We start from the raw sequence: 19627 nt of genomic DNA, 5'->3' as shown, positions 1-19627 counted from the left end.
ATGCTGTTCTATGACATGAACTACAAGAAAAGGAAACAGGTGGTTTTTTTTAGTTGCTATTGTTGCTGTTTTTGTTTTCCTTTCGTCTTTTTCCTTTGTCTTTGGGAGGGTAAGGGGGGGCACAGAAAAGGTATAACAAAGAGTGAACAAATACAACAGTGGGACTCACTAGACACTATGTGGAAAAGGAACTGAATATCTTGTGACTGCTGACAGGAGGGAAAAACGGGGAAAGAGCAATGGAAGGCGAGACATAGTTCAAAAAGAATTGTGCTCATTACTCATTACCTGATTCATGTAACTGTAACCCCTCTGTATAACAACTCTACAATAATGATTTAAAATGGTTTTATAAAACAAATGCTAGGAGCTGGGTGCCGCTGGCTCACGCCTGTCATCCTAGCTACTCAGGAGGCTGAGTTCTGAGGATCTGGTTCAAAGCCAACCTGGGCAGGAAAGTCTGTGAGACTCTTATCTCCAATGAACCACTTAGAAAACTGGAAGTGGTTCTGAGGCTCAAGTGGTAGAGCGCTAGCCTTGAGCTGAAAAGCTGAGGGACAGCGCCCAGGCCCAGAGTTCTAGCCCCATGACAGACAAAAATAAAAATAAATAAAAAAGGTACGATCAGACCTATTCGTACTAATGCTCTCCCATGGTGATCCTCAAACCGCCATTCCTCAGGAAAAACTTACATCATGGTCTGAGCTTCCTGGAAGAATTCATCTTCGGACATGGAGCCTTCCTTGATCATCTTAACGGCCACGTCGTACTGTCCCTTCCACTTGCCCAACTGGACCACTCCGAACTGGCCACTTCCCAGTTCCTTCAATAGGGCAATTTCTTCTCTTTTCAGTTCCCAGATTCCTAGGAAGGCAAGGCATCCACTCTTAAGGATGATCAGAGAAAGCCTTAGTACTAACAGTTTCTCAGTGAATGTGATTTTTCACAATGACTATATGAAGAACAACACAGCTTTTTAAGTTTAGAGCAAAAAAAAAACCCCTCATCAATGAGGAAGTGGGGGTGTGGCTCAAGCCTCAGTACAGGCACCAAAAAACCCCACAAAAATAATCCATGTTGTGGTCTTATGACTATATTAATGCAGGAAATACTGCTCTCAAAGCAGTCCCAGTTTATCAACAAGAAGGCTCAGAAGCACATGGTCAGCCAGAGGCATCTCAGAGAAAACTAATGCCAAAATATGCTCAGTGCAAATACAGGGCAAAGAGAGACTGGTAAATGTTAGATTCCCTTATAAAACAAACTAAACCATGATCTTGGTGAATGTTATTCTCTCAAACGCGTGAAATTTGAAAGGTAGCTCCACTGACCAGGCATAGAATCTAGGAACATGAAGGCTAGGCAAAAGAGTGTGAGAAGTCAATGGTAGGATCTAATAAGTCAGACAATGATTTTTGTAATACTGGGGGAGATGAGAGAATTAGGTGTTCAGAAACATTTTGCAAGCAAATGAAGAAATACATTCGGGTTGAAGCCTTCCATGGTCTAATCTGAACAGGGACCTCCTTTCACTCTTACATTATTATCTTTTTGTCCATTGTGGGGTTTGAACTCAGGGCCTGGGTGCTGTCCCTGAGCTTCCTTTTGCTCAAGGCTATCACTCTACCACTTGAGCTACAGCACCACTTCTGGTTTTCTGGTGATTAATTGGAGATAAGAGTCTCACAGACTTTCCTATATGCACTGGCTTTGAAACACAAATCCTCAGATCTCAGCCTCCTGAGTAGCTAGGATTACAGGCGTGCGCCACCAGTACCCAGTTAACCATATGTATTTAAACAAAAATGGGCGAGATACAGAGTTTGAGAGGTCAAATATATGTCCATACCACTTCCCAGGGACACAGAGACGGGAACTTTGTTGGCCTTGGTTGACACCGGGTGGCGCAATCGTGTGATCATGCCTGCAATGGAAGCAGGACGTTAGAAGCACATCATCTATCATCTCACGTCCCACTACATAGCTTCACCCATCCTTTCTTCAGAGCAGTTGGCAAGGCAGTTTCGGATGCTTTGATGCAGAAAAAGAACCCATTCAGATTGTGTTTGTCCTATAGTTGTGTTCCTTTGATTGACTTGTCTAATTAAGTAAATGCAAAGTTAAAGTCAAGAGTAAACCACTTTATATCCAGGGTTCCTGGCAGCTCACACCTGTAACCCTAGCTACTGAGGAGGCTGAAACCTGGAGGATCATAGATTGAAGCTAGTCCAGTAGTTTCTATCTCCAAAATAACCAACAGACTGGTTGAGCACCCACCAGCCATGAACAAACAAGCTGAATGTGAGGCTATGAGTTCAAACCCCAGTACCAGCACAAAAGAAAGAAAAGAAAAACTCATTTTATGTGAGTAACCCCCCACCCCAACAGTTTCTTGATCCATTTGTCCATTGAGGGGCATCTGGGATGATTCCAGATTTTTGCTGTGGTGAACAGGGCTGCGATAAACATGATAGTGCTGATGGCTTATATTGGAACACTGTGCTCTATTGGATAAATGCCCAGGATTGGATTTCTGGGTCATAAACTAGTTCTATGTTTATTTTTTTCTTTCTATATTTTTACCAGCCAATCAGGAAAAATTTAAAAGAATAATAATACCAGTGTTGGTACCATTAATGAGATAAAAGAAAGCCATTAGGCAATTTCTAAATTTTAAATATTCTTAGCTTTTGTCTCGCAGATAACATATCTAGGAATTGACTATAGAAGCACTCAACTAGATTGCAAAGCTATAGATGTAGGAATGTGCAATGAAACGTTGTAATGGGAAGATCTGAGACATGATCCAGCTGTTAATGAATACAGTGCTAGGGAGACAAATGATGGAGTAACTCTACATTCGATTTAAGAAGTACATATTGAGATAGAAAGACTTCTGAGACATGCTGAATAAAGTAAGCTGAACAGTATATGCAGAATGAGTTTTTTTCCCACAAAACTGTAGCATAACATGTTTATTTACATATAGTGATTAATAAATGATAGTACAGGTATACAAAAATCTGCCCTAATTGACACCAACTTGCTCAAGGAGCTTATCGATCCAATTTTTCTATATGTGAATTTTATAATCAAGTTTTTTTTTTTTTTTTTTGCTGGTCATGGGGCCTGAACTCTGAGCCTGGGCGCTGTCCCTCAGCTCTTCAGCTCAAGGTGAGCGCTCTATCACTTGAGCCACAGCGCCACTTCTGGCTTTTTCTGCTTATGTGGTGCTGAGGAATCGAACCCAGGGCCTCATGAAGGCAAGGCAAGCATTCTACCACTGAACCACCTTCCCAGCTCAATCAACTTGTTTTTAGGCGGGAAAAAACTATAATAACTTTACAAAGAGAATCTAGCTTTTCAGGCACATAAATCACTCAGCTTCTTTCTGACATTATGAAGTGTGATGTTGTATTTCAATGAGTATAAAAGTTACAGCAAGAAAAGGGCCAAATGTCCCTCCCCCGCGGTATAACCTCTGTTTTCACTGTACTTGATGTTGTTATAATTTGTGGAGGGGAAGGGAAAAAACAAATTGTTTAAAAAGGGATACAGGTGGACCCATTGCAACAATGAGATGTACAAGTCATTATGTCGAAAACGAACTTTACAACTTTGGTGGTGGGGGGGAGGAGGGTTCGGTGAGGGGGAGGGGGGGGAGGATGAGATGGGAAGGGGAAACAAAGGAGGAGGCTACAATGCTTGATAAGAAATGTACTCATTATCTTGCCCATGTAATTGTAACCCCTCTTATCTTGCCATGTAATTGTATCCCCTCTGTACAGTATTTTCACAATTAAAAGAAAAGAAAAGAAAAGAAAAGGGCTGAAGTACGGAGGTTCATTGAAAAGGCTAAACATAAAACTTCCCTATGACCCAGCAATCCCACTCCCGGACATTTACCCAAATTTCACAAACAAAGCCACACTAAAGCCACCAGCACAACCATGTTCACAACTATGCAGTATTATTTACCATACCTTAGAGATGCAACCAAACTAGATGCTCCTCAGAAGATGAATGGATCAAGAAAATGTGGTATATATACACAATGGAATTTTATGCCTCCATCAGAAAGAATGGCATCACCCCATTTGTAAGGAAATAGAAAGACTTGGAAAAAATCATATTAAGTGAAGTAAGCCAGACCCAAAGAAACATAGGCTCCATAGTTTCCCTCATTTGTAATACTTAGTATAAGTCTAGGATAGCCCTAGCAGATGATCATAATAGCTCAATAGCTATGTACACATGACCATATAAAATGATGCTAATCGAAATGAACTCAAAGATGTGGAAACAAGAGGTTTTGTTGTTGTTGTTGTTGTTGTTGTTGACCTTATTGTCATCAATGTACTGTATCAAGTTAGTTTTTTTTTTTTCTTTTTCCCTTTGGTTTATCCCCAGTAGTCACTGTTTTTGATTCTGGTACCCCGCGTCTTATATATACGTTTATCTGATTTGAGGAAGGGAAGGGGAATCACAAAATGGTGAAACAAGGACAAAGGGTGAACCAAATGCAACAACGATACTCACAAGACACTAGGTTGGAAATGAACTGCACAACTTCAGAGGAGGGGGCGGGGAGGAATAGTGAGAGAAAACCAAAGGAGTGGGTAGCAATGTTCAACAAGAAATGTACTCATTACCTTACTCATGTAACTGTAACCCCTCTGAACAACACCTTTACAACAAAATAAAATTAAATTAAAAAGAGCATCTTTCCTACTTTCTTGTTCCCCATATAATTAAAAATACCACTTAGTAGTAGTCAAAAGAACTGATATTTATCAACAAGTAACCATAAAACAGTAACTGAAATAAGCTACCTGCTGAGTTGTGCTGATGGTAGTGAATAAGCTTTGGAATCGAGTCAAAGCAGTAGTTTTCTGCCAGGTAGAGTTTATTGTCAGCATTGGTATGCACGTGGTAATGTTTGACAGTTCCTTTTTTATCACTAGTAAGGAAAAAGAATGTTAGAATATTTTAATAAGCAATTGAAACTTGGTTAAACAATTAGTTAAATAGTCATTTGTGGAATGAATATGAAAGTATTTTAATAAACAATCAAAATTTGATTAAATAATTGGTTCAATAATTATTTGGGCTGCATCTGCAAAATTTGGAGAGAAAACTCAGGGAAGATTTCTCAGGCTTGCCATCTGGTATTTTACTGGAAGTATCCATGACAACCGCTAGTTATGGACTGGCTCTCCTTCTGAGCTCAGCATACCTTTGGGCATACACAAAGTCCATGCTTAATCTAAATTCCAGCTTTTGGACTCATTTTTCCTTAGCACGTATAACATAGAATTTTCTTTTGATGATTGAGAAGATCAACATTTTTCAGATTCATTTGTGTTTGAACAAATAAGCTCTTTTTAAAGTTAATAATGGATATAAAATGAGGAAGGCAGATGTAATTAGGTAGTGGGAATTCTCATGCAGAGCATGATACAAAGCTCTTTTAGGAATAGAACATGTAAGACAAAGTGGGTGGGCATGTTTTTAATATCTCACATGAAGTTGTACCTTTTGTATAGAAAGCATTTCATTTTACCCTCTACTTGTAGAAGATAGGGTGAGTTGATGTACATTGATTTATGCTAATCAGGAATAGTTAAAATCCAATTGTTTCAGTTTTCTTTTAATAATTATCTTTAGTTGTACAAGGCATTTCATTTTGACCTTGTCTTAAAGTTGAGTATGGTATGGTGGTCAAGAACTGGACTTTGAGCAGTGACTCGTGCCTGTAAGCCTTGCTACTTAGAAGGCTGAAAACTGGAGGATTGAATTTCAAAGCCAAGTAGGGCAGAAAAGTCCTGGAAGGTCCAATTAGCCAGCAAAAAGCTGGGCTGGAGAGGTGGGTCAAGTGATAGAGAGCCAATCAAGCAAGAATGAGGCCCTGAGTTCAAGCCCTAGTACCAGAAATTAAAAGAAAAGAACTGGGCTTTGAATATACTTCTACTGCTTTCTACCCATTTATTTCAGTTATAATAAAGCTTGGATGAGATTGTGTGTATGCATAAATGTGTGTGTGTGCGTGTGTATGTGTGTGTTGGTGTGTAGGCATAGAGCAGGTAGAATGACTCCTTCCTCATAGCAGCGTCAAGAAAATCATTGCTATTATTTTCTTAAGAGCAACAACAATCATTATTGCTATTATTTTATTAAGTGCTTACTATGTGCCAGGCAGTGTTCTGATCCAATAGATGTATTATTTCATTTCATCCATAGAACATCATGAGTATTATTATGCTTCCATTTTAAATGTCATAAAGCTTTGAAATGGTAGAGCCAGGATTCAAATCTATAAGGCTCCTTTGCTTGTGTTTTCTTTGTATGTGTAGGCCTAACTGGAAGGGAATTACCTATGAATATTACTAAATGCCAACTGAGATGCATTGTGTTTGTGCTCTTTACCACTGACCAGGGTGGGTAGCAGGAGAATAACCTCTTCAAAGTAGAGGAGGTAAAAAAAGCAACTCAAATAACCACATTCCACAGAAATACTTTGATCCCAAACTCTAGAGTATAAAGATGGTGTCTTATCTCAAAATGACTAAGTGACTAGCCTATGCACACAATACAGGGAGGAGGATTAAAGAAACACCCACATTATACTTACTTTATGGCCTTACTAAATAAGGATACGGTGTACATTCCCACCTGGCTGGAATTTCTAACCATAAATGCTCCTTCTTTTCCCTGAAAAGGAAAATTGTCTTCATTACTTTTGAAACTCATTTTTCATGTAAGCAATGGGAAAAGAAATACTTTAGATGCCCTCTAAATGTTATGGAGGGCATACCTTACCCAACAGTAGGCACAAAAGGGCCTGAAGTTTAGCTCTCCTCCTCTTTTCACCCAGGTTTTCTTCCTTCCTTCCTTCCTTCCTTTCTCTTTTTTCTTTCTTTCTTTCTTTCTTTTCCTTTCTTTCCATTCTTTCTTTCTTTCCTTCCTTCCATTCCTTATTTCCTTCCTTGCTTGCTTCCTTCCTTCTTTCCTTTCTTTTATTTCTCTCTCCCTCTTTCCCTACCTTCTTTCTTTCCTTCCTTCCTTCCTTCTTTCCTTCCTTTTCTCCCTCCTTCCCTCCACTCTTTCCCCCTCCTTTCCTCCTTTCTCTTCTCCTCTTCCTCCTCTCTCTCCCTCTCCCTCCTTCCATCATTCCCTCCATTCCTCTTTCCCTCCCTCCTCCTCTCTATTTCTAGCTATGTGTCTTTATCTCTCATATGAAAGATAAACCTCAAGGCCTTGCATATATTGTATATGTTAAGCAAGTACTGTACTATTGTGTCCTCAGTCTACGCCATATCTCTATGTATCTGTGTATTTCAGCTTTTCCTCCCCAGTTAATTTCTTCTCTTTCTGATAATTATCTCTCTTCCACTTATTAAAGTTTAATGTTCCCATGTTTTAACAAATCAAATTCAAAATGACATACCATCATATTATGTTCTTGATTTTTTTTTTAGAAAATCAAAGATGTAAAAGAAATCATTTGTTTAAAGTTCTACACTTATCTTGTTTTTTCTCTCAGTGAATGTGCTAATTCTAACCATATCTGGAGTCAGAAAGAGCATGGCTGTTCTTTCCATGTGACGTGTGGACTATGGATGTGTCAACATGCCATGATGTCATCACGTTCTTCCTAGCATCTCTCAAAGAAATGTCTCTCAAAGGAATTGGTTTGTTGAATGTTTTTATTAGACTGAACTATGTCAAAAACACCTTTTGCTCTGGTTCCAAAGCATTTGCTTTTGGTTTAACATTCAGCAACAAAATCAGGTAAATTTATTCCCTTATGCTTGTCAGCTCAGATTTCGGTGCTAAAAGCAGTGACAGAGTGGCGGTCCATGGCTAGCTACACTGATGATTCTCAATCAATTATTTTTCTTGGGCTGGGAATGCAGCTTCGTGGGAGGGGGCATGCTTAATAGGCACTAAGCCTTGGGTTCGAATCCTTAGCATGGCAAAAACAAAACAAAACAAATCTTCCCTCTTAATTGTGTCACTGGGTAATCTCCTCCCACATTGACTTTGCAGGGACACGTGACTTACTATGACCAAGGGACATTAGCAAACGACAAAAGCAGAGATTCATTACAGGACTTGTCTTCTTTGACCACTGTCCTTCTGTGAGGTGGCCTACGTTATAAACATGAGGAGGCTGCTTGCAGAACTGTGGCACTCCGTGAATGCATTAGCCTAATGTAGCCACAAGAGTGAGCCTAAGTAACACACGTAGTTGGCCCAGCTGACTCACAGATTTGCAAGACATCATATAGCTAATTCTAAGTCATTAAATTTTGGGGTGATTTATTATGTAGTACTAGATAATGGACACAGAAGAACTGGATAGCCATGAGAGACCTAATAGCTCAAAGGTTGGAAAATTAACACCATGACAAATTGATTGGATAATTAGCAATAGTGTTTCTTTAAAAGTTTCATTCACTTCTGGGCTACATCATGGAAAGAAATTCTTGGACCTTTGACTATGATTTAGTAGTAGGATATAGTTTAGCATGGAGGGGGTGGGGAAAGAGGGAGAGAGAGAGAGAGAGAGAGAGAGAGATTATATAAAATAACATTATTTACCTTTTGTCTCAGTAACTGCTCAGATTGTGACCTGGAGATGTTACCTGCAAACCAGCTGGAAAAGAATTCTGGATTTGAGAATCAGTACTTTTAAAATCGCATCACAAAGCACTGATACTTTTAATCCATGAAGTATTGGTCTAAATCAGTGGTTTTCAAACCTGACTGTTCCAGAGAATAGCCTGAGGAAATATATATATCAGTATTTTGAGGCTCTACCAGCTAATTCTGCTTCTGGGCCAGGACCTACATATGTCAAACTTTAAGCAGGCTGGTATTTAGGAACTTTTTCTAGGAGATATACGTTATCCTACAGTTAACCATTTTGAACGAAGGCTACAGATTGGACAAATGAAGGCTATTCTAATTAGAATGTTAAGGTTGCAAAGTAAACATTCTTATTTTTGAACTCTATCATTTTCTCTTCTTTTTTTAGTGGTGATACTGGAGTTTAAACTCAGGCCTTCATACTCGCTATGCATGTAATCTATCAACTTGAGTCACTGTATGAGCCTTGAATTTTTTTTAACAATCTGATAGAAGCATTCTTTATATCAACTACTTTCAAAGCCAATTTTGAATTTGTGAATGTTTTTCAGGATCACAATAGATAAACATCGAGGATATTAGGTCAAGAGAAATTACATTGCACTGAGAAAAAGATGATATGGGAAAGCTAAGAATAACTTTTTAAAATAATCTTTAAATATTACCCTTTAACTAACTTAGCCAAGAACATAGTGTCTCATCTTCTTTGCGGAGCTAAACAGTCAGGAGCTAGTTCTTATGTGAGGTCAGCAATGTTTGTGGTCTTGTGCCTTTACCTAAAATATCATAATAAGAACATAAGGGTATGAGGTAGAATGGGACATGATTTGGGGGGGTCAGGGGAACCTCACGGCTAGAAGACAACACTTGAGGCAGAAGGAAATGCACACAAGGACACTGAGGACAAAAGGGAAGAATTGTAGAAGAAAAACAAAGGCAGAAGGCTTCTTAGAACTTGGCAGGGATGGATGAAAAGTAGTTGTAAAGTCTCTGTATAGTTGAAGCAGAGGATAGTTTAATAAAGTAGAAAGAACCTTAGACCAGCTAGCATGGAAGTAGGTCCAGGTTCTGGAAATAACTTCCCAATATGCTGTTATGCGACATTAAGCAAGTTCCTTGGCTTCTTTTGCCCTTGGACTCCCCCATCTGTAAAATTAGGGAAAGGGCTGTTCATGGTAAGTTTGAAAGTCTCTGAATTTTACACAGTCTATAACTAACTCTTGAGATATTATCTGATAGTTTTTTTGTTAATTAATATTTTAAGATAGTACTAGCTAGTTTAAATGTCACTTAGGAAATGTGATCTGGGATATATATCTATGTAGGATAGAAAAAAAGAGATGATTTGGAATAAGAAAAGAAGACTACAGAGGTCCAGAAAATTCCAGTTTATTCCAGATATCCAGTGCATTATTTCCCTTGTCTAACATATCCCAATTTGGGGTCTAAATGATAAGGTTACCCTAAGAATAGGAATCTTTCAACATAAATGTTACCATCTTCAAGGTCTCACTGTGCTACTTTGAAAAATTACTGCATCATAACTTCCTCAAAACTTAACTCAATGTTGTTTTAAAATTTTTATTGTCAAGGTGATAAGAGCTTTCAAACATTACCCTGATCAGAGACATGCAGGTAATAAATCATGGGCAGGAGCATTATAAACTATTTCTATGAATACAAAGTGAAATGAAGAGAAACTGAATATGCAAGAAATTCAACGAATATATACATCTAATTTACATAGGCCACCTTGGTGGAATTATCTTCAGTGGTAATAACTTAGTTCATGGCCACCTGTCAAGAGTTTACATCTTCGTGAGAAAGTCTAAGCTATCTGTCTTTAAGGACATCTCCATTGTCTTTGGGGAGCAGAATAGAATCATTTATGTCCAGTTTTAGAGGAGCACAGACGACTTTGAACACTCACTCATAATCATCCAGGTTTTCCTCTTCTTCAGAGGAACTTGACTCAGGAAGCCCCCTGAAGAAGAGTTGAGAAACAACATGAAATAAAAAACCGCACCAAGAAACATCCAAATGTCTAGTGGCAAATTACAAAACTTGTACCCTTCTTTTATCCACATAAATAAGATCAAGAATGTTAATTTTCCCCTTTTGTGCATTGAGAGGTATCAGCAAAATCAAGTGACAGTCACCCAAAAAGTTGGGTTCACTCTCAGTCTAATGAGAGAATGGCTCTTGAATACAGAAGGCCCCAAGAACTGGATGTTCCTTGATTGTTTTCAAGACAGATCATGTAATACATCAGGGGTAGCAAAAGTATAAACATGTTTGGGGTTGTATATGGAGATACTTTTAGGGAAGAATTATTCAACACTGAGTTGCTTTCCCTCCTGCTCAAGATGTCTGAGCCATATATATTACAACACCAAAGTATGTCATAAGTGATAACCAGGAAAAAAAATTAGTGTGAGGGAAAGTATAATCCACAATCAATCAATTCAGAGAGGCAAGCTACATGAACACTCTTGGTGTATATTTGCTTTACATGAAAAACCTAGTTGCAAAATTATTGTCGATTTGGTTAGTTGTTTTTTTTAAGTACTGAATTTAAAGTAATAGCTGGATTTCACTTACCATGATATCTTTGAAGGGCTATGATTTGCAATGTTTCTTTCCACTGGGTTACTGCATGCCATATCTTCATTGCTACGAATTAAGAGATATAGTTCATATATTTATAAATGTATTTACTCATAAATGTTAAATAACAAAAGTAATTTAGTTTCGATGCATCTTATCTTTATTTAACATTCAGATCTCCACATTTTACTTTGTTTGAGCTCATCACTATTCCTAATGAAAGAGAACAGCTAATGAGGGCTTCTCATGGCCCCAAACATTAGTAAAGCCGTATCAGTGCAGAGTCTTGACAAGATCGACATAGATTTTCATATAGATATGTAAGCAGTCTGTCACACATTTATTTTAAAATAGGACCTTTTCCTTTCTTATGTGATTATGTTTAAAAAGCTTGAAAATCTTGAACTTTTAACCCTATCTAGACACACATGGCCTAGCAGGATTTGCATCATCCTTGGCCAACTGGCTTTTTCATTCTGGATGGTAAGCACATAAGGAAGTGTCTACCTTCCAAAGTCCACAGGCTGTTTTATCTGGAATGTAGAGCCTATTTCCTGTTTGCATACATAGTCCAGAAAAACCACAGTTCATGGAACACAGTCCTCTGGCAAGGAAGTGCTCCTTTGGCTCCATTTCAAGGAATGCCCAGAGAAAGCCCTGAACCAGTAGAGTGTCTCCGTCCATACCTTCCCGATGAGACGTGGCTGCCTAGAAGAGACTTTTGGCTTCCTCTCTTCAGAAGAGAGCTGTTATTTAAAAAGACTACACAATTTAGCTAGCCTTTTGGTTTTTGTAAAATTTGTTTGTTCACTTTTGTGCCAGTCCTAGGGCTTGAACTCAGTGCCTGGGCACTGTCCCTGAGCTTTTTTGCCCAAGACTAGTGCTCTACCACTTGAGCCACAGCTCCACTTCTGACTTGTGGTTAATTGGAGATAAGAATCTCAAAAACTTTGCTGTCCAGTCTGGCTTTGAACTGTGATCCTCAGATCGTAGCTTCCTGAGTAGCTAGGATGACAGGTGTGAGTCATGTGCCTGGCAAGCCTTTTTTATTAAGGGCTCATGGAGAGTGGCCATCAATAGTGTATCATGCTTACCCATTTATCCACATAATAGACTACTCTATAAACATGAAAAAGAACTGGGTAGGTTGCACACAAATGTGAATGTATGCAATACTACTGAACCTCACATTTAAAATGATCAAGGTGGCAAATATGATATCTTTTTTTATCATAATAGAAATACAAATTTTGACCCTGGTCTTTCCTCATGTATTCAAATGGGAAACCTACCAAAGATGTCAAGTAAAAAGAACTAAGAGACAAGAAGATTGTACAGTGAGGAATGCACATTGAATATTCTACAATATTTGAAAGCTTTTAATGGGAACATGAGTACTTTAGTGATCAGAAAAACAATGGAAATTTAAAGTATCTCTGAAGAAGGTATTAAAATGACCAAGTTGATAAAACTCTCATCTAAAGTATGAATAAGAATCATGTCTATTAAAAAAAAACACTCTAGCTCAATGACAACCGTGTGGCAATAATTACAAATTTACCTACAGATGCTATTTTGCTTATAACGTGAAGTTAGTGATGAATCCATTGTACAACTAACTAGCTTTCTGAAGTTTGGGGACAAAATTCAGGGCCAGGACTGAACTTAAGGGAGCACAAAAATCTAAGTGTGTGTCAAAAGCTCAGTAATCGAGATGACAGTTCTTTATGAAAAAGATTAATGCAAAAAGTTCTTGATAAATAAAGTACCACCATTTGAAATCAAAGGTTCTGGCAATCCTCGAATTGGCAGCTCTAAAACAAGCACACATGAATCAAGAGTTTTTCCTAGTTATTCAGAAACTGATCATTTCCAATGAATCACTGGGCTTCCTCTCAGGGAAGAGACTAGCCACAGAGTCAACATGACCCCAAGTCTCCTTGGATCTGGGCTTAGTGACCATGTCCTGCTATATGTTCAAAGTGCATTATCTATGTGTATGACAATGTCATGATGAAACCTATTATTTTGTATAATTAATATACTGTGATAAATATTTTAAAACAAAAGAAACCAAACAACTAACTAGCGAAAGAAACAAATAAAAAGGCCAAGCTATAAATGCAACTCTCTCCCTTGGGCAGCAGGTGCACAGGATTCTTGCTGAATAAAAGGGACCACCACAGGGCTGGGAAGGTGGCTCAGTGGTAGAGTGCTTGCCTTGCATACATGAGGCCCTGAGTTTGATTCCTCAGCACCATAGAAGCAGAAAAAGCAGGAAGTGACACCGTGGCTCAAGTGGTAGAGCGCTGGCCTTGAGCTGAAGAGCTGAGGGACAGCGCCCAAGCCCAGAGTTCAGGCCCCACGACTGGACAAAACAAAAAGGGGGGACCACCACAGCTTGTTATATTAAAAAAGAATCTGGAAGAATGAAGTCATTTTCTTTCAAGTTCCATAATGCCTTGTGGTTTTATCATTGATGCAGTGCAGCATTTGCTTTAGCTAAAAGTAATGAAGATGGAAACAGTAAAGGAATAAGAGGGAAAAGAGGAAAAAAAGACATACGATGAGTCAAAGAGATACTCCGCAGTTACTGTAGGGAGGCTGACACCTGGCCCACAGCGATGAACCACGTGATAGGGAAGAAGTCTAGGGCAGCGATGAAAGAACAGCAGATGTGACCATTTCTACATGACCGTCCTGCAATTGAATCCCACATTTACTGAGTACCAAGTATGGGGCAGACTGAGCATCAGACTCAAGAGATATGCACATTGAATATACTGCCTTCAACGTGTTTAAATTCTGGCTTTAGCTGAGGCTGAAAAACTTGGAAAGGCTAATCAATAAGCGTAACCTACATTCTTTGAAAGAGTATGCTCTGCAATGTGCAGTTAATGGGGAAGTGGAGGAATAATGGTGAAGGAATGAGGCACCTGAATCTTATTCAGGACAGTCTATATCAACCCCTGAAAGGCCATTTGCTGGCCCCCCATCTTTAGCTTAATTACTAAACAATTTCCAAGAGGGTAATCTTATGGAAGCCAAGTGCTATACCAACAGCTTTGATGTTGGGGTCCACAGCAGTGGAGTTATTCTATTCTTCATGCTGGGATTGGAAGCTGAGCTTTACCTTTTCGGCTTTCTTATTTGCCACCAGTCTGGGCACTCTTCTCTTGGAATATAACGCATGTTGACATTTGGCTGGGAAACATAGCTTCTCTTTGAGTCGACGTCATGCTGAGGTAGAATGGTACTTGAAGATGGTGTATTCATTTGAAGAATAGGAACTGCCCGTGGAATCTTCAGCTTTGAAGGACAAGAGATTTAAGTGTAACACAGTGAGGCACAGATTCACAAACTGAAAACAGACAACTGAAGCATTTTGAGTCTTAACTAGACAAAAAATGAGAAGTAAAGAAAAAAGGAAGGAAAAGAGGCAATAGTATTTGCAAGGCTTTCAGAGCACCTGTAATCATACTTTTGCTGATTGGAGTAGGAGGTGTAAAAACCACATTGGAAACTCATTCGTGGAAGAACTAAAAGGTGGATGCATGACTCTGAAATTATACGCACAGATGCTCAACAGTGAAGCCTATAGATGTGTGAAACAATGTTTATATCAGAATCATTTTGATTGGATAAAATTGGAAACTGTCAGAGTGTTCTTTAAGAAGATAAAATAACAAATATAGTGGTTGCAATAAGATGATTTATAGCTGCCAAAAGGTGTTCATGTCCCAATTGTCAGAACCTGACAAAAAGGACTTTGCAGATTCTGATCACATTAAGACATCTGAAATGGGAAGATAATTCTGGATTCTTGAGATGAGTTTGATATAATCAGAAGGGCAGTTTATAAAAGGGAAGCAAGTTGGTAAAGAATTAGAAAGGTAACATGAGGATAGAAGCAGAGATCGGAGAGGCGAGAAGTTGCTACCCTACTGACAGTGAAGGTGGAGGAAGGGACCACGAACCAATGAATGCAGGCAGCCTTCAGAAGCTGGTGAAAGCAAGGAAACAGATTCCCCTCAAGTCTATAGGAGAAACACAGCTGTACTGACCCATTTTAGACTTCTGGTGTTCAGAACTATCAGAGGATACATGTATGTTTCTTTAAGCCACTGAATTTGCAGCAATTTGTTAGAACAACAATAAGAAAATAATATAGTGGTAAATTCAGGCAAAAGTATTTATGAACAATAAAAAAATAAACCAGGACTACATATTAAAATTTAAGTATCTTAGAAGCTAAACAAAGAAGACAGGCAACGAGTGACTATATTCTATTTATATAAAGCTCAAGAGGAGGGATACAACGTATAATGTTGTAAGTCAGGATACCGATTATTCTTGGCAGGATGAAGGGACTGGAAGAGACTATGAGGGTGGCCCTGGGGTGCTGTCATGTTCTGTTTCTTAACCTGAGTCTGTCTGATGCAGATGTGTTTAGTTTGTGAAAATTTATCAAAATGAACACAAGGTTTCTAAGTGTACGTTGTATTTTTAGAAATTCATTTTGTGTGTGAGCGTGCTCTAAATATATTTTTTCACATTGTGTTTTATTTTGTTCGGGAATTTCACTATTTAGAGTTGAGGCTTCCACATTCTGGAAACGTGAGTTGTGTAAGAGAAACACACTGAAAAGTTCCTTAAACGGAAATCTGAACAGAATGGCTGGTAAGCTGATTTTTACTTCCATCTTGTACATAATGAGTTCTCTATCCAGTGCTCTGGTTCTCACAAAACAAAGGGAAATATGTTTTTTCACAATACCCTCTCTGATGCCCGGTTCATTTGGGCAGCTGATAATCAAAACAAGCTTAGGAACCCTGGGTCACTGATTTGCTTGAGTGATAATTTTCAAAACATTTCCCAAGGAATTCCTTGTCAGAGATGAGATGCAATGGGTTACTGTATGGGGAATTGATATATGTAAGTGTAGAATTATGTGATCTTTACTAATTGTATCAAGTTGTGTAACATGACCACAATCCAGGCCTAGCATACTTCCATTGTCCCAATAAGACTTCATTTCTGTTCTGGCCCAATAGCAAAGTACAAGCTCTAAATCATCAGAGTCATTTTGTAGGTTTCTCATAAAAAAAATTCCCACACATTTAGTGGGAAGGCCAAAAGCACAAAATCAAGGATTGCTAATGGCCATACTCTTTCTGAAGGCTCTAGGGTACATTTCCTTTCCTCTTTTGGTTTCTAGTGGGTATAGAGGTTTATCAGCTTGTAGGATCCAAATTCCACACTCTACCTAAGTCTTTTCATGGTCCTCTTCTCTGTGTACTCTCATCTTTGGACAAGGACACCAGTCTTTGGATTTAGGGCCTGCTCTCAAACCTGTATGATTTCATTTGATCTTTAGCAATAAATTATGTCTATAAAAATCTGTTTCCAAATAAATTCAAGTTTATTATTTTTTTTTGGGCAGTTGTGGGGTTTGAACTTGCGACCTGGGCACTGTCCCTGAGCTCTTTTGCTCAAGGCTAACACCCTACCACTTTGAGCTACAGCGCCACTTCCAGTTTTCTAGTCGTTAACTAGAGATAGAAGGCTCATGCACTTTCCTACCCAGGATGGCTTCGAACTGCAATTCTCAGATTTCAGCTATCTGAGTAGTTAGGATTACAAGTGTGAGCCACCAGCGCCTGGCCTAAAGTCAAATTTTTTATCTTCTCTGTGAACTTTTTTTTTTTTTGGTCGGTCGTGGGGCTTGAACTCTGGGCCTGAGCACTGTCCCTCAGCAATTCAGCTCAAGGAGAGCACTCTACCACTTGAGCTACTGTGCCACTTCTGGTTTATTGGAGATAAGAGTCTCACAGACTTTCCTGCCCTGGCTGGCTTTGAACCAGGATCATCAGATCTCAGCTTCCTCAGTAGCTAGGACAATAGGCGTGAGCCACCAGCACCCAGCGTGAACCTGAAACTTGAGATGTTATTCAATCTATGACACTAGTAGATTATTTTTTCCTTCATGATGGTTCACAAAAAATATGGTTTTTATTTAGAGAGAACAGTGAATGTGTGTGGCTGAAAAATCAGTACCCAAGATCTCATAGACTAGATTTGGGTGCATGTAGGAAGGTCTTATTATGCTCAGATGTGCCTTCACAAAACCATTGCAAGTGTCTCCTGGCATTTGAGGAGAATGACCCCTATACCTGCCTAGGAAGCATAAAAGCAGGATGCTGTCGTTCTAAATTGAAAAAAGCAGAGCCACCATAGTACAACAGTACTGGGAGAATATTTGCCTTCCGATAGACTAACTCTACCCTTGGGAAAGAGTTGGCTAGGACCCAATTTAAAGCGAACTCTGTCTAAGATGGGTGAATTGACTCAGTGGAAAGATTGAGGGCTGAAAAATAGCCTAGAGCCAATTGTTCGTATGTCACTCTTCTGGGAAACATACAATTCTTATATCAGATACCCACTGGAAAACTCACTCACATGCCACCCTTGCCAAGTCATAATAGGACCAGTTATGTATGATCATCTCTTTGTCATTAAATACTTTATTCCTTGATTCTAACTCTGAAAGAGTAAACAATCTAAGTTTCTCTGTGATATCCCCCCTCAAACCTGCTGCCAGCTGATACAGGCTAAAGCAAGGTAAACAGGAGAGGTTGTAACATAGAATGTTTAGAGTCATAAAATTATAACATTGGATAAGACACTTTAGAGGTTGTTCTCATGTCTATTAGTCACTGGAGATATTTTTTTTCTTTTTCTTTTTGCCAGTCCTGGGGCTTGAACTCAGAACCTGGGCACTGTCCCTGAGCTTCTTTTTGCTCAAGGCTAGCATTCTACCACTTGAGCCACAGCGTCACTTCCAGCTTTTTCTCTTTATGGGTGCTGAGGAATGGAACCCAGGGCTGCATGCAAGCTAGGCAAGCACTCTACCTCTAAGCCACATTCCCAGCCCACTGGGGACTTTTTTATCATCTGAGAGTGATTGGAAAACTGCCTAAAAAAGAAATCCCACTGAGTGGCTTTGAAGAAATAATGTAGTTAATGAATTACATTTTTTCCAGGTGCTGGTGTCTCATGTCTATAATCCTAGCTACTCAGGAGGCTGAGATCTGAGGATCGCAGTTTAAAGCCAGCCCAGGCAGGAAAGTCCATGAGACTCTTATCTCCAATAAACCACTCAGAAAACTGGATGTGGCGCAGTGGCTCAAGTAGTAGAGCACTAGCTTTGAGCTGAAGAGCTGAGGGACAGTGCCCAGGCCCAGAGTTCAAGCCCCACAACTGCATATATATATATATATATATATATATATATATATATATATATTTACAAATAACTGTGCCCCATGGAATCCCATTCCATCACTAGGATAAGTCCATGAGGCAGTCTTGGCCATGCTAGTGGTAGGGAAAGAATGACAGCTAATTGCCCTTACCAGTTATATATGATATCATCTTAAAGACTTACCTCACATGCACCTACTATAAATGGAAACCATAGCTTTTTTCTTTGTTGAAAAATCTGCATCAAATTTTCCAGCGTGTGTGTGTGTGTGTGTGTGTGTGTGTGTGTGTGTGTGTGTATGTGTGTGTGTGTGTGTGTGTGAGTGTGCGCCAATCCTGAGGCCAGAACTCAGAAACTGAGCACTCTCCATGAGCTTTGTGGCTCAAGGCTAGCACTATACAACTCGACTCACAACTGCATTTTATTTTCTAGTTTTGAATCTGGCATCTCTTGGTTTATTTAATCCATTAAGACCTCAAAAACATTTTTAAATGTTGACTTACCACTCTGTCTGGGAAAATGGGAGCTCTGTGTTTCTCTTCATTGGCTGCAACATTCAAATCAGCATCTGAAAAGTAAAACCAAATAATGTTAGAAAGAACTTTAAATAAAATGTACCAAAAAAATACCCAATGCTAAGAATTAAAAGATCAAACCAGCTTATCCAAACAACATTCTAGATGTGCAGAATTTGGACACATTCAGTGTGATTCTATAGCTTTCTTTTCAGAATGTTCAACTCTAATTCTTCTTTGGCTCATACAACATACTTTGATAAGTATGTAAAAACAACATGTAAGTGCTGAATATATAAATATATTATATGCTTTTTATGTTCTTATGATAATTGATTTTTTCATTCCACTCTCACTGGAAATAGATGTTGAAGCTCTAAAGTCACTATATTTGCCTTTTGGTGAGGTTGTCATATAGTTTACTGGCCAAACTTGAATCCCTAACAGATGATCAAGCATAAAATCAAAATGTTCCAAACCAACTGGGGTATGTGACTAATCTACTTAGAGGCCATGACTCCTGTAAAGAGGGTGGACAAGGGTATCCTGGATACAGAAAGCAGCAATGTGTTTCTTTTCTAGTCCCTGT

General features: G+C 39.0%; 1 protein-coding gene across 1 annotated transcript in view; it reads right to left on the bottom strand.

The window, feature by feature from the left end:
• Bmx (BMX non-receptor tyrosine kinase) overlaps positions 1–19627 on the bottom strand; it is a 47140-nt gene that overhangs the window by 11292 nt on the left and 16221 nt on the right. Inside the window, exons 6-14 of the mRNA XM_042680460.1 lie at positions 19027–19091; positions 14393–14568; positions 11254–11325; positions 10583–10636; positions 8605–8659; positions 6632–6711; positions 4833–4960; positions 1850–1924; positions 693–864 (exon numbers count right to left, since the gene is read on the bottom strand). Coding sequence (XP_042536394.1) covers positions 693–864; positions 1850–1924; positions 4833–4960; positions 6632–6711; positions 8605–8659; positions 10583–10636; positions 11254–11325; positions 14393–14568; positions 19027–19091 — 877 coding nt within the window. The remainder of the gene's footprint in view (positions 1–692; positions 865–1849; positions 1925–4832; positions 4961–6631; positions 6712–8604; positions 8660–10582; positions 10637–11253; positions 11326–14392; positions 14569–19026; positions 19092–19627) is intronic.

Source organism: Dipodomys spectabilis, unplaced genomic scaffold (genome assembly GCF_019054845.1).
Source record: "Dipodomys spectabilis isolate Male_0828 unplaced genomic scaffold, ASM1905484v1 ptg000061l, whole genome shotgun sequence".
NCBI lineage: Eukaryota > Metazoa > Chordata > Mammalia > Rodentia > Heteromyidae > Dipodomys > Dipodomys spectabilis.
Note: the sequence above shows the minus strand (reverse complement) of the source record. Positions and strands in the feature narration are given on the sequence as shown.